Here is a 15,779-nt window from a genome sequence, read left to right on the forward strand (position 1 = left end):
TATTTCCCAATCCAGAGCTGGCGACCCTACATGGGAGGGTTTTTTTTCCCCCCTTCCTGCTTGTGAGGCGTTTTTTTGTCAGAGATATTATCCTGGTCCCAGTGTGGATAACATGAGTGACTTTTAAAACCAGGAATGGCCAGGGTGTTGGTGTTTTTGGAATACCACCACAAAATGGCTGCCAGGAGAGCAGGGCCGTTCTCAAAATGGCTGCCGAGGTGGAGAGGCCAATCACAGATCATTGGGTGGTTCCAAGCTAAGGGTCCTCCTACAAGGAAGGCGGCTATTTCTGAAGGGGCGCTCGGCTCCCTTCAGGTGCCGAGGCACAAATCCTTCCGTTTTCAAAGGGGAAAGTTGTGTTTCCTACGTTGTGACGTGAAGAGGAGGTTTCCAAGCCAAAAGAGACAGGAAAGTGTGTGGCCCAGCTGAAGGCGCACAGGGGATTAGCACAGTGATTTGCTAAGTTAGTCAGCTGGCAGAGAGTGTTCCGAAGTTCCCCGGTTGGCGTCGTTTTTCTGTTCTGCCAAGATCCTTTGGATTTTGTCCCCAAGAAGGCTCAAGAAATAAGGGGGTGCTAAGGCTGTAGTTTTCAGTGAAAATGGGTCTTCCAAGGTCGTTCAGTAATGGATTTCTTGTGTCCCCTGCAGTAAAGTCCTCACTCTCTTTAAGGACAATTTGGCTAGCAAGTGTGCCACAGCCTCAAGAAGTCTGAGGTGCACAGTTGCCAGCCTCAAGGTGAGGCCTGGAGATCTCTGGCCAGCAGCAATCCCTTCCCCTGGAGAAAATGGCTGCTTTGGGTGGGTGGGCTCTGCGGCATCACATCCCTGCGGACACCCCTCCCCTCTCCAAACCCCGCCTTCCCCTGGAGCCATCCCCAAAGCTCCAGGAATTTCCCAACCAGGCGTTGGCAACCCTACCCAGAAGTCTTCGCTAGCAGGCATGCAGCCTTAAAGCCAAACGAGAGCGGCTTGGCTTATGATACCTCTGGGGGTAAGAGGACAGTTTCCGAAATGTGCACAAAACTATGACGGTCTTGCTGAAAGTGGGGAGCACCGAAATTGTTTGCTGCAGCCCTTTCTCTCTCTCCCCCCCCCCTCTAGAAAAACGTCAACGTTGGAGATCAGTCGCATAAAATGTCAACCGAACGCTGTGTCCGACTGACACTGGTCAGCATGGTCAACGACCTGAAAGAAGCCTGGGTCAGTGACCAACCGTACCTGGCGGTCTGTTACCTCTGGCAGTACGCCCCCACCTGGGCCTGGTGGCTGCTGAAAAAACCGCATGGGAACCAGGCGAATCCAGAATTTCAAGAGTGGAGTGGTATGTTCAGCTACTGACCTGATTATAGTGCAATAAACCTGGAACGTTGTGTCAGATAGAGCAATCTAGAAACTACATTAACTGCCAAACCTATGGCTGGCATTTGGCCTTGCTCACATTTTTGCATTTACGGATACCCCACTCTTCAGAGAGTGATTAAAATGTGGATTTCGCTGCCAGAGGCTGTAGTGATGGCCACAGGAAGGAACAGCTTTGAAAGGGAATGAGAGAGGTTCATGGAGGATAAGGCTATCAATAGCTACTAGCCCTGGTGACTGAGGGGAACCTCCACATTCAGAGGCACTAAGCCTTTGAATCCCAGAGCCAGGAGGTGAGATCCGGGGAAGGCCTTGGCCTCTATGCCCTGTTGTTGGCCCTCCAGAGGAACTGGTTGACCACAGTGAGACAGGATGTTGGACTAGGTAGACCACTGGCCTGATCCAGCAGGGCTCTTCCTATGTTCTAATGAAGGCCTCGGCCTCTGTGCCCTGTTGTTGGCCCTCCAGAGGAAGTGGCTGGCCACAGTGTGAGACAGGATGTTGGACAAGGTAGACCACTGGCTTGATCCAGCAGGGCTCTTCCTGTGTTCTAGTTCAGAGCGCACTTACCTATGAGCACATACAAGACCAGCCTCTAGTATGTGCGTATCATTTCTGTGTAGATTCCAGGCGCTGAATAAAGAGGGTCTTCTTCTCATAGGATGGGGCCTACCCCCCCCACAAGCCGCAGTTTAGTTTGAGAGAATCCTCCCTGCCCATCTGATAAAGTATTAGTGTACTACTAACTTGTCGCAGACGAACACATAGGCACCAATGCTCCCTCTAAGCTGTGGAGTCTTATGAGCAAAAATTCTACTTTGTGAGCGGCTGGCATTAGAGTTGTGAGCGAGCGATTTGGCTGCTGCATAAATCAAGTTTGCTCTGGAGCCATCCTTCCTGAGCTAAGACAAAAATGTGTGAGCCGGAGGCTAAAAATCTGTCAGCTAGCTCACACTAACTCATCTTAGAGGGAACACTGATAGGCACTAGCCAAAAGGTAGAGTGTATATCTTGATAGTATGAGAAACGAGCTCAGAATTTTATGCTTTTGGTTCTTTTTGCAGGATGCAGACATTTCTTACTACAAAAAGTCGTCTTGAGGAGGCACGTTCCAACTCCTTTGCGCCGAGACCAGCATGAGACAGAAAAGCGACCATCTTCCCCTGCTTCAGTTTTCTTTTTTGTTTAAATGTGTAGCTTTACTTCTGGCTCCTATATAATCCGACACACATCACGCCTGTTTTAATGTATTCCTTTGAATAAGTTTCTATATCGGATGCTGTCTGATATGGTAAATATGGAGAGCCATAAGTGATTCTTTTTAAAATTAATATTCCCTGGCCCTCCGCCAATGCCGTCCTTCCCCTGAACAGAGACTTGTCTTAATGTAGACCGGGACTGCCCACCCTTTCTGAGCCTGTGGGAATGCTGACACGGGGCGGCGGGCGCAACCACAACATTTCAACATTTCAGACTAAAGCTCTGCTTGAACAAGATGCCCTTTTCAATGAAAATATTGCTTAAAAACCACTTCATTCACGCAGTGAAGATCCTTGTGGAGTGGCGGCGGCCGCTGCCAAAGCAATGCTTTTCAAGACCTGCACAGTCCGTCAGAAGGTGTGCTGGGCGAAAGCCTCACCTGGCCCCCCCAGAAAAGGTGTCATGTGGTGCCACGGTGCCCAGGGGCGCCACGTTGGGGACCCCTAGTGTAGACTTTTCAAACCCCGATACCCCTTCCCAAGGCGTTTCCTCAAACACTGAGGCCTTGGGCTACACACAAGCTTTCAGTGTTGCACCTTCTACCTCTGAGATATGACAAGACCAGTCGCTCAGGTTGTCTAGAGAAGGAAACCACGCTCCTGAGATGTTTCAGGTGCTGAATCAGATGAGATGCCTCCAATATACATTTCCCTGCTGCCTTTCGTTGCTGTCAGACCCAGGGCTCTACTGGGAGCAGGAGCTCCTTTGCATATTAGGCCACACACCCCTAGTGTAGCCAATCCTCCAAGAACTTACAGTAACCCCAGTAAGAGGAGCTCTGTAAACTCTTGGAGGATTGGCTACACTAGAGGTGTGTGGCCTAATATGCAAAGGAGCTTCTGCTACCAGTAGAGCTCTGGTCAGACCTACTACGGGTATTTTGTAGATGTTAAGAAAAGCACCTCGTTCGTAATACAAAGTAGAAGGCCGAAGGCAATAAGCACAAATCTATTTTTTTTAACAAAAATGAAGCATACACAAGCATGGCCATTATATGACTCACGGGGAATCCTAGTAAGATTTCAAGCCCCCCTGGCCAATTTCTCTAGGAGCGCTCTTTTTGGAATGGTTCTTGCAGAAAATTAGTCCTACGGGCAATCCTCCCTCTAAGCTATGGAGTCCTGTGAGCAAAAATTCTACTTTGTGAGCCACTGGCGTTAAAGTTGTGAGCTGGTGATTTGGCTACTGCATCAATTAGTCTGCTCTGGAGCCCTATCCTTCCTGAGCGAAGACAAAAACATGTGAGCCGGAGGGGCTAAAAAACTGTGAGCTAGCTCACACAAACTCAGCTTAGAGGGAACACAGCCTACGGGACTCCACCCGATTACCAGGATGCTGGACAGCCATCCTCAACCATGCCTAGAACTGTGTGGGATTAGAGCAAACCCACCGGGACCCCGAAGCAGTAATAAATACCACATTTGCGGTACTCAAGACTGCTTGTTTTGAGAGCCAGTTTGGTGTAGTGGTTAAGTATGCGGACTCTAATCTGGGAGAACTGGGTTTGATTCCCCACTCCTCCACTTGCAGCTGCTGATGTGACCTTGGGTCAGTCACAAGCTCTGGCACAGCTGTCCTTGAAAAAGAGCAGTTTGTGTCAGAGTTCTCTCAGCCCCACCCACTTCACAGGGTGTCTGTTGTGGGGAGGGGAAGGGAAAGGAGTTTGTAAGCCGCTCAGAGACTCCAAGTGAAGGGCAGGGTATAAATCCAATCTCTTCTTCTTCTTCTTCTTTTGTGACATGAACAAGAGATGTACGATTCAGTGTTTTCAGATATTCCTTTTATGCAAAAGAGCTATGCCTTACAAATAAACTATAAACAAATGGTAACGTCTTCAGACTGTTATATCCAAAGTCAGAAAAGTAACCTTACTCACCGAAGTTTTTTTGGTATTAATCCTTATGGCTTTACAAATCTGTAATACACTGCACCTTGCCTTTCAGTGCAGTTGAGGATACTGACTTCACACAAATTAAGTTCAGGCAAAGTACATAAAGAGCTTATTGTGTATGGTCCACCAAATCACCGCTTGTGATAGGTACAGGTTCGGACAAAAACTTCTGGTACCAAACATGAGATGTCTCCCTACCCTTTCCTAAAAGCAAAGTATTGATCCAGGGGGTATCTCCTCTTTGTGAAGAAGGATTCCTCGCTCTTTCAGAGAGACCAGGGGTTTTTTTAGCACACAGGTGCAGGGTTTTGGGTTTTTTTGCATTTGGTTCTGCAGAAACCCAGAGTCCTACAGCAAAGGCACATGGAGAGGTACAGAGGAATAAACGGGGGAGCCGTGCGGAGGATCCGCTGCTTGTATGGTCAGGTTCCTCAGCAGTAAGAGATGCGCTTGCATGCTGAAGCGTTCCTCGTCGTCGTTGGTGGCGTAGAGCATCTCCCAAGACAGGTTGGCCCACTGGCCTCGGACGGCTTCCCCACGGAGCTTCCCCACCGGCAACGAGAATTCCTGAAGGGTGAGCATGCGGCTGGTGCAAACGCCCTTCAAGACCAATGTATAAACAGGGAGAGAATCACAGGTGGAAATCATCTTTTCTCTTACACCTCCCATTTTTATATCAGCGCCTCCCTTTTCTCCCCGCTCCCTTTGCATTAGCTCTGACCTATGTGGCCCAGGACAGGTCTCGTCAGATCTTGGAGGCTAAGCAGGGTCAGCCCTGATTAGTATTTGGATGGGAGACGCCCCAGGTTTGCTCTGCAGAGGCAGGCAATGGCAAACTACCTCTGGATGTCTCTTGCCTTGAAAACCCTACGGGATCACCGTAAGTCAAACTAAACGGACCGTAAACAACCACCTATCATGACACTGCGTAGCTGAATGAGTCAGGGTCAGCCCTGATGAGTATTTAGATGGGAGACCCCCAAGGGAGACCCCGGGTGGCTCCACAGAGGCAGGCAATGGCAAACCACCTCTAAACATCTGTTGCCTTGAAAACCCTACGGGATCACCGTAGGTCAAATGAACGGGCCATGAACAACCATCTGTCATGATACTGCCTATCTCAAGGAGTCAGGCGAATTATAAATCTCCAGTTTATGGATAATTATTTTTAGTTCACTTGACTCACTGAGGTACGCAATATCATAATGTGCAATATTAGAATGGTTATCCATCAACTGTCCCTGAGCTGGATGGTTTCGGCTAGTCTGACATCGTCCTTTCTAGAGATGTGAAGGCCCGGGAAAAAACCGGAAAAATTCGGGGGGAAAACGTTTTTTTCCGTTTTTTTCCTGAAGCCTTTTTTGTTTTTTCCCGAAAAATTGGAAAAATTGAAAAAAGAAAAAAAAATGATTATGAAACGTTTTATTTTAACATGATGAATAAAATATTTTAAGACCAGGTGTTCAAATATTTTCCAAATCATTTCTAATATATATATATGGTATCAGATTGATGTAATTTCTGCACACTGAGGACAAGCAAGTCCTAGGTTACAAATTGAACTCTCCAATGCAAGAACAAGATGCATTTCTTCCTTTAGGAGGTGCGATTGTCAGAAGAAAATAAAAAAGTTTCAGTTTTGTTTTTGCGTGTGGGTGGGTATTCTGTAATAATTGCTTGGATACACTATATTTTTAATATGCTATATTTTTAATATGCTAGTTGTGATAATTTCATGCCAAGTAAAAATGTCCATAGTCATATTTTATGTTCCTAAAGTAACAGAATGACTTTCAAACTAGAAAAGACAAAATAAATGCGAATGTAGCATTTTTTTTCAATTTTTCCGAAAATTTCCGTTTCCCCCCGAAAAAAAAACGGGGGAAAAAACGGGGTTTTTCCGGAAATTTTACATCTCTAGTCGTTTCTCGGATGCTAAGCAGTGTCAGCCCTGGTTAGTATTTGGATGGGAGACCACCAAGAAAGACCGGGTTCACTACTACATAGAGGCAGGCAATGGCAAGCCACCTCTGAACGTCTCTTGCCTTGAGAACCCTACGGGGTCACCAGAAGTCAGCTGCGACTTGACGGCACTTCCCACCGCCACCATTACATTAAGATTTAAAGAATCGCAGGGTAATAATTTGCACCAAGCCTTGATGCCTCTCTAGCCTCAGTACAATTTTTACCATCACATAACTATCTGACAAAGTGGGCTGTGGCTCAAAGGAGGACATGGTAAAATGAATGGGAAATTGCTGAGTTGCAGGTTATTACAGCACTCAGAACAATGGAGTCCCCAGGACTTAACAGGGATATTGGTTTCTTATCTCGCTACATAGGATAACCTCATTCAGCCCTTACATCTGTATTCCCACCAATCTCCCAGAAGGGCCATTTTATTTTATTCCTTATTTGGAATAACAGATGACAATAGCAGACTGTAATGTAACATAATGAATAGTAGAAATTGGAATGTATTTCCCTGGTCTGGGGACAGGGGAGATAAACCTGTACAGCTAATCACCCCACTTCGAAGAAGAAAATGCTGTAAAGTCGCCTCCATGCTTGAGAGGAGACGGATGGCAGGGTCTCGCTTAATTACTCTCCGCCTTCCACAATTAAGGATACGTCAACCTCCAATTTTGACATATTTATTTCCTTCACTGTTTCCCCCCCAGAACTGAACCCAAACAAATGGTAACCATATAAACTAAGTTTATTATTCCTGTTTGATCCTTGAATCTGTTAAACATCTTCATTATGTTGTATGATAACTTACCACCCCCTATCTATATGTATGGACTGGTAATTTCCATTTTTGTCTCTGTCTTTAATTGGCCCGCCGTGGCAACTAGCCATATATAACGGTTGAGGAAATTTTGATGCACTGTATCTGAAGAAGTGTGCTTGCACAAGAAATCTTATACCCAGTCTTAAACTTTGTTGGTCTTAAGAGGTGCCTCTGGACTCAAAATTACAATCCGTTCTGCTGCTTCACACCAACATGGCTGCCCGCCTGAATGTAAATTAAATGAACGGTATTAAGTCTTTAAGCTGCCACTGCGTTTTGGGTTTCGCACCCTTTATCTTAGCGCTCTGTCACCATACTCATTACTTGTAGCAATTCTTAGACATAATTCAGTGGAATGTGCAGACAGGATAGTGTGTGTGTATATATATATATATATATATATATATATATATATTTTAAGTGACAGATTACAACAGCAGCGAACACATGAAGTTCCCTTGTGCTGAATCAGATCCTTTGTCCATTAAGGTTAGTATTGTCCACTGGTTGCCCAGGGTCTCAGGCAGAGATCTTTTGCATCACTTATCACCTGATCCTTTTAGCTGGAGATGCCGGGGATTGAACCCAAGACCTTCCACACGCCAAGCACCTGCTCTACCACTGAGCCACAGCCTTCCCCCCCCCCCCCGGGGGGGGTTTTTTTTGGCCAACTAGTTCTCCATGGAGGAAAACTGTTAACGGCAGAAAGACACACATCTGCCCTGTCTCTCTTTGTATACGCCCCTTCCCTGCAGAAACAAAACTGTGCAAAGGCAGACGGGACAGAATTCCTAGTTGTAAGGATTTGTACACTACTTAGAATATAAGCGGCCTCTTCGGAATCCCGCTCAAGGCAGCTTACAAATAAAAAACACAAGCGGCTGAAAACTGCCGATAAAACAGAAGCAGACCATTAAAAGTGGATGAGATGAAGCCCCTAACTAAAAGCCTGGATTTTAAAAAAGACGTCTTTTAAAGACAGTGAAGTGAGATGCCAGGTGAGCCTTAAGGGGGAGATGGTGTTCTTAAGGTGACCTGCCACGACAGAAAGGCCCTGCCTCTATGTGGAAGAAAATCTGGCTTAGCCGGACTTCAGACATGTTAGGTCTGCTGAAGGGGTCAGGTAGATGAAGAAGAAGAAGCTGTGTTGAGGAAATGACACACAGGTGAGCATACTAGAAAGAACTGCTTTGAAGCAACCTGTAATCCAGGTACTGAGGAAGTTAGGTACTGAGAAAGAGTCAGTTTGGTATAGTGGTTAAGTGTGCGGACTCAAACCCGGGGAGAACCGGGTTTGATTCCCCACTCCTCCACTTGCACCTGCTGATGTGACCTTGGGTCAGTCACAAGCTCTGGCACAGCTGTCCTTGAAAAAGAGCAGTTTCTGTCAGAGCTCTCTCGGCCCCACCCACCTCACAGGGTGTCTGTTGTGGGGAGGGGAAGGGAAAGGAGTTTGTAAGCCGCTCTGAGACTCCAAGTGAAGGGCGGGGTATAAATCCAATCTCTTCTTCTTCTCTTCTTCTTCTTCTTCTGTCAGGAATGGAAAAGAAATGTTGAGCCCAGTGGGGCACCTTTAAGACCAACAAAGGTTTATTCAAGGCATGATGAGCTTTTGTGTGCAAGGCACGCTTTTTCAAATACATTGGAATGGTAGGAAAGGTTCAAACTGATAGACAGAGGCTGAACAGCAAATGAACATGTAAACGCGATGAAGACGTTTTCAGCTATGTAAAGACGAAACTAAATAACAAGCTAAGGTTATAAGGTTAACAGTTGTTTTGATTTAATTAAGGGGGGGAAAGGACAGCAAAGCAATAAATATGTTAAAATAGGGGATAAATGTGAAAAGGCATCTTTTCTCATTGTGGGGAATAAACCAAGACTCACCATTCGCCTCCTCACAGGCGTGGGGGTAGCTTAACAGTTAACGGAAAACATTATTTTTAAGGTCTACTTGCACACGTTTATCTGGGGGGGGGGGCTACAAATGTACTCGGGAGAGATACCCCCGCCCCCGATTCTGCTTTTGCTGTCTCCTACGATCCTACGATAAAGAATTCGACAGTTTTGGAAATTACTTTTTTGTGTCTGTCTTTGACAGCCACTCACCACCCGCCTCCCCTCTGAAGGTGGAGGCACAGAGGAAGAGCAGGGCTTGAGGGGCAGGTCTTGGGGGGGGGGCGGAGGGGATTTTTTATTATTTTTTATAACACTACAAAAACTATAACAGAAGGGAAGGGAAAGAATTTCTAAGGGTTCAGCTAGGAAGACCAGAGGACGGGGAAAAAGAAGAGGACGGCAAGTCCAGTGGCGAGCTGGACTCTGGCTCTTCCGGAGAGGACTCTCTGTCAGAACAAGGGGCAGCAGCCCCAAAAAGTCCATATAAGCTGCGGAAGAGAAGGGGAAAGGAGAAGTAAAGGCTTAAGGACTCTGAATTGTGCCTTTGAGACTCTTGATATGGTCAGGGGTACTGTTTCTAGACAGTTAAATTTAAGCTTTAAAGGGAAAGTACTATAAATGTTTGACAGTTTATAAAGGGATCAATGATGGGAAGACTTGATGTAACTAAGCTTGTAGGAGGATCTCCTCTCTTGGGTTTTTAGTCAGTAGAGGGGCAGGTCTGAAATGCCTGGGCAGGACGGGACACAGGCATCGCTTCAGTGGTGGGCCAACCGCAGGGGGGCACCCACAACCATTCATGACTGATCGGTCTGGCCCATCGGCCTGCCACGGAGACCCATTCCTCCCTCCCCTTTTTGGTTCAGAGCGCCGATTGGCCGGTCCTCTTATCAAGAAGACCCCCTTCCTTCCTCCACCAACTTGAGTTTTAATACTGGGGAAGGTTTTATGGAAAGGAAGAGATGCTGAACAAGGGAGAGCAGAGAAAGGCGACAGGCACTCTGTGGGGGAAGCGCTCAAATAGGAGTCAGCCCGCTTGGAGGGGTCCCAGGTGGGAAGGGGATGTCCGCCTGCAAACCGAGAGGCTGCTACGGCCTCTGTTGAGAAGCAAAAGGCAGAACTTGCTCTGTGGCTGGAAAACAGGGGCTCTTTCCCCTGCGAAGAGGCAGCAGCCTGGATCGCTGGTTCAGCACCGACTGTTTCGTCGGGCAAAGCACCTCCTGTGCCGTGCTGGCTCAGGGCCACAGAGCCACGACTCCCCGCAGCTCTCGGAGGTTCCAGACACATTGTCGAGATCCTCATTTGCTTTTGATGTTGAATAAAAACTGGCTGATTTCCTGCCAGCCGCCCCACTTACCTTCTCGGCATCGAACCCCAAGGAGAACAGAAACGGCTTTTCTTGGAGAACGGCCTGCTGCCACTCCTTTTCGGACGCCACCCCGATAAACCAGTCATTTTCATAGCCTTCCAGACAGCTCAGCAGCTCCTTGAAGTTCTCAAATGCACCCAGGCTGGCTTTATCCACCATCAGCTTCACCGTGTATCTGAAAGGACACAGTACACAATGAAGAAGAGTGGGTTTTTATTCCCCGCTTTTCTCTACCCCAAGGAATCTCAGAGCATCTTACAATCGCCTTTCCCTTCCTCTCCCCACAACAGACACCCTGTGAGGTAGATGGGGCTGAGAGAGCTCTGAGAAAACTGCTCTTGAGAGAACAGCTCTGAGAGAACTTGTGACGGACCCAAGGCCACACCAGCAGCTGCATGTGGAGGAGTGGGGAATCAAACCTGATTCTCCCAGATTAGAGTCCACACTCCTAGCCACTATACCAAACTGAAGGAGAAGGAGGAGAGCTGGTTTTATACCCCACCCTTCACTACCCGAAGGAGTCTCCGAGCGGCTTACAATCTCCTTCCCTTCCTCTCCCCACAACAGACACCCTGTGAGGTAGATGGGGCTGAGAGAGCTCTGAGAAAACTGCTCTTGAGAGAACAGCTCTGAGAGAACTGTGGCTCGCCCAAGGTCACCCAGCTGGCTGCATGTAGAGGAGTGGGGAATCAAACCCGGTTCTCCCGGATTAGAGTCCGTGCTCTCAACCACTACACCAGACTGGCTCTAGACTAGGATCTGAGAGACCCAGGGTTGATCCCCACTCTGCCATGGGCTGCTTCCACCTGGAGAAGCAGGGCAAGCAACAAGTGGGAGGGGACGGTGACTCGGCGGCGGAGCACCTGCTTGGCATGCAGAAGGTCCCAGGTTCAATCCTCGGCATCTCCAGTTAAAAGGGTCAGGTAGGAGGTGATGTGAAAGATCTCTGCCTGAGACCCTGGAGAGCCATGAAGGGGGGCTGTAGCTCAGTGGAAGAGCCTCCGCTTGGCATGCAGAAGGTCCCAGGTTCAATCCCTGTCATCTCCAGTTAAAAGGATCAGGTAGGAGGTGATGTGAAAGATCTCTGCCTGAGACCCTGGAGAGCCATGAAGTGGGGCTGTAGCTCAGTGGAAGAGCCTCCGCTTGGCATGCAGAAGGTCCCAGGTCCAATCCCCGGCATCTCCAGTTAAAAGATCTGGCTGTAGGTGATGTGGAAGACCTCTGCCTGAGACCACGGAGAGCTGCTGCCAGTCTGAGTAGACAATACTGTTGTAGGCACATTTTATGAACCACTTTGTACTCTGCCACTGCCTAACAGGTTTGACTTGGTAGGTGTGCTTAGCACTTCCATAATGCATATGATTCTGACATCATGAATGTATTCAGGTATTAACTTTGGTTCATTTGTGACTGTTGTTTGAATGCCTGCTGGGAAGAAGGCTGAAATGCTGATACACAGTTATGCTGCCCATGACCTTGCTTGTTCTGGACAGCTACAACTGCGCATGTTTCTGATGTCAGTTAGCCTAGCTAGAATGAAGGACAGTAAGCACTCTGTAACCCTATCAGTTATATAGATACAACATTGCTTCTTCATAGCGTCCAAAAGAAAAGCGTATTGTTCTGTTAGGAAAAGAAGAACTCTGCCTGGGAACAACCCCCCCCCCCCCCCGGGTCTTAACCCAATGGGAAACAGGTGATGAAATTTGACAATGTTTGATGGAACCAATAATTCTGTTTTATTTCTCTGATGTAATGTGAAGTATAAAATGCTATTTCACCCATTGTGACACTTGAAAAATCTGTTGGGTATTCAGGGTTCCAAAACCCTAGAATCTGTATTCTTCCTTATTAATTAATAAATTATTTTTTGGTTTCCAACTCTACAGGACTGCTTTTGTGTGTTTTCTCAAATTGGCCTGGGCAAACACCATCAGGGACAGAGGTTCTGTCTTACAATACTGACTTTAATGGACCAAGGGTCTGACCCAGTAGAAGGCAGTTTCTTGTGCTTCGGGGAACAGCCCCCACACGCTCCACCCCCACAGCTCTCGCTGCTGGCACTGCTCCCTCCCCAGCCTTGTTCCATCGGTGCAGAAGGACTGATCTGGCGCGGGTCTTGCCAAAACCCCTCGCAGGCCGGCAATCCCTCCCCTCCCAGCAGCTGAACCACAGCCGGGTTTTTAAGGAGAAAAGAAAGCCAGAAATGAAAAGGGAGGGGAATTTAGAACAAGGGCGCTTATCGCTGTGATGGCAGCCCCTAAGCTCCGCCCCCCCCACCATGGATTGGCTGCAGGTTGGACGATTCACATGGAAGCTCCGCCTTTAACCACCAGACTGGTTCAGTTGAGGCAGTTAACCTGAAATTAGCTGTTGTAGATTTTCCGGGATGTCTGGCCGTGGTCTTGGCATTGTAGGACCTGACGTTTCGCCAGTAGCTGTGACTGGCATCCTCAGAGGTATATAACACAGAAAGATGGAATACTCTCTGTGTCAAGGTGAGAAGAAAAATGGTAGGCAGGTGATTTATATCTACTCAGGAAGGTGGGGTAGGGCTGAGTCATTATCTTGTAGGTGTTCCGCAGGCTGTGAACATGCTAATGGAGGAGCTTTCCTGAGGAGGTTATTTTGTATATGGATTGTTTCCTGAGGAGGTTTCCTGTTTCCTGAGGAGGTTCTTTTGCATGTGGATCAGCTGTTGAAATTCTAATCTTATCTGTAGTGCTATTGTCAGATGTAGAGTCTTTTGTTTTTCAGGACAGGAAACCATGCCCTATTTCTTCTTAAACCCTCTTCTTTCCTGTTGAAATTGCCTTTATGTTCATGAATTCCAATGGCTTCCCTGTGTAATCTGACATGGTAATTAGATGTGTTGTCCAGCCTATCAGTGTCTTGGAACAAAATACCTTCCTGAGTAGATATAAATTACCTGCCTACCATTTTTCTTCTCACCTTGACACAGAGAGGACTCCATCTTTCTGTGTTATACCTCTGAGGATGCCAGTCACAGCTACTGGCGAAACGCCAGGCCCTACGATGCCAAGACCACGGCCAGACAGCCCGGGAAATCTACAACAGCTAATGAACTCCGGCTGTGAAGGCCTTCGACAACATATAAGTTACCTGAAAGCTTTCAACGCCAGCTGAAACAGCTCCTCCTTTCCCACCAGCCAACGCATACAGGTCGACCAGGGGATGTCTCCGTTGTACGTTCGGAATATCTGCCCAGGAGACGGGAGGCTGTGATCTGCTCCAAACATGCCGACCCAACAGGATAAGACCACCTGGAGGTACGCTTGCTGCAAAGCAGGGTCTTCCGTAAGATCTCCCAGCGAACCAAAAGGATCGTCTTTCGAGTGAGAGAAATTCAGCCGGCGAAGGACAAAGTGGAACCAGTCTTCCGGGAACCTTTGCCCCATTTCCTTCAACTCGGCGTCTGGGCAAGGTGCCGTTCTCCACTGTCTAGGAACGGCCAAGAGCTCAGAACAGCGGCTATTAAATGGAACGGGGGGTGGCCTTGCTACTTGCCGCTTTCCAGTGCCTAAAGTCGGTAAGGCAGGAAGCACCGATGTATAAAATCTATCTCCTTCTAGTTCATCTCCTATTTCTACTGATCCCGGCAGAGATGAGAAGAGTCTCGGCAAACTTCCTTGCGCTTCTGAGGTTCTCCTGCTGGACTCAAGATCAAAAAGGTGGCTGCGATCGGTCCAGTCGTCTATTGACTCCATACTGAGACTGTCGGACCCGGACAACCGGATATTCGTCCTGTCTCTGGTCTTGCTCGAAATTTCGGGCGGCGTCAACGGGGGAGACTCTCGCTCCTGGGCTTCGCCGGGCGGCTTTGGCCTTTTTCGCTTCGCATAGCAATGGTGGACTAGCACCCATAAGAGGACTTTGATGAAATCGTCTTTCATCTGCCACCGGTTCTCCGGCAAGTCGATGATCCCAGACAAGACGTTCCGGGCATCCGAATAGAGTTTCGTGGGCAGAACCGTGCATGGTGTTAAGATGTTCCCAAAGTGACGGTTGAGGGAAGGCCTCCGAGGGTGGCCCTCGTATTCAAAAGCCGTTTCAAAAATGTCGTCGACGCGACGAACTTCGGCAGTATGGCAAGAGGTCTCCTCCAGTTCTAACCCCTGAAGAACAAACAACAGATCAGACAAAGGCATTCAAATATTTTGTACAGACAGACGGCAATATGACGGCTTGGTTCTGATCAGGGGTCATTTCCTGCAGGAGCGCAGAGGAGCGGAGCTCTGGCAGTAAAGAGCCCAGGGGGCGGGCACATGCAACAAGCCCCGCCCCCTGCTCCCAGCAGCCCCGGGCCACGAGGAGCAGCCAGGTAAGTTGCAGAGCCCCCACCCCCAGATAGCAATCCAAAACAATCCAGTGGCACCTTTAAGGCCAAGGTTTATTCAGATAGAAGCTCTCCCTCCTCTGTGAGGGCAGATCTGTGCACTCCTGCCCCATAGCTAGCAATTCAAAAGTGTCCAGTGGAGCCTGAGCAGTGGGTGTTGCCTTCTGACACACTTCCGGTGATGTCAGGGGGTGTAGCATATGCAAATGAGTTATGCTAATGAGTTATGCTAATGAGCTCCTGCACCTCTTTTTCTACAAACTGACCCCTGGTTCTGATGATCCTCGAAACCACGGTTTAGATCAGGGATCCCCTACATTTTTGATCCTGCGGGCACCTTTGGACTTCTGGAACAGGACGGTGGGCACAGCCACTGCCCCCTGTATATGGAAAGCCTGAACACCAGGCTCTGACGTCACCGCAATGGCGACGAGAGTAGTCATAACAGTCCCCCTAGTGGTTTAGTGGGGCTAAGCGGGCAGTTTGAATTCAGTTGGTGCAGTGCTGGGGAGAGATTTCAGTTAGAGGAGACGAGTGTTGGCTGTTGACTCTTCCTCTGTAATTCTCTGCTAACAACAGTTTCTGTCCTTCATTTCTGGATTAAAACTGCCTTTTTGCTGTTGTGTTCCTGAACTTATTTTCATGGAAGAAAGAGGTGGGTCGATTCCTCGAAGCTTCCCTTCCCCCCCCCTTCTCCCCCATCTTTGCAATATTGAGACGCTGGGGAGGTGGAGGCTGGGGGGGGGAAGCAGTTGCTGGTGAAATGGGGATGAGAAGGAGTCTATATTTTCCTCTAATCTACTCAAAAGAAGTTCCATTGCCGATTGATGCCAAGTGGTGCTTCTGTAGAA

The 15,779-nt window shown here is 48.2% G+C and overlaps 1 protein-coding gene and 1 pseudogene across 1 annotated transcript in view; one reads left to right on the plus strand and one right to left on the minus strand.

Annotated features, from left to right (window-relative positions):
* LOC107120389 overlaps positions 1-2,526 on the plus strand; it is a 37,629-nt pseudogene extending 35,103 nt beyond the window's left edge.
* A 1,976-nt stretch (positions 2,527-4,502) lies between these two features.
* The window catches only part of PCNX4 (pecanex homolog 4 (Drosophila)), a 30,834-nt gene continuing 19,557 nt past the window's right edge, over positions 4,503-15,779 (minus strand). The window contains exons 9-11 of the mRNA XM_015423083.1: positions 13,695-14,707; positions 10,560-10,746; positions 4,503-5,109 (exon numbers count right to left, since the gene is read on the minus strand). Coding sequence (XP_015278569.1) covers positions 4,858-5,109; positions 10,560-10,746; positions 13,695-14,707 — 1,452 coding nt within the window. The 3' untranslated portion in view covers positions 4,503-4,857. The remainder of the gene's footprint in view (positions 5,110-10,559; positions 10,747-13,694; positions 14,708-15,779) is intronic.

Source organism: Gekko japonicus, unplaced genomic scaffold (assembly GCF_001447785.1).
Source record: "Gekko japonicus isolate JY-2015 unplaced genomic scaffold, Gekko_japonicus_V1.1 scaffold345, whole genome shotgun sequence".
Lineage (NCBI taxonomy): Eukaryota > Metazoa > Chordata > Lepidosauria > Squamata > Gekkonidae > Gekko > Gekko japonicus.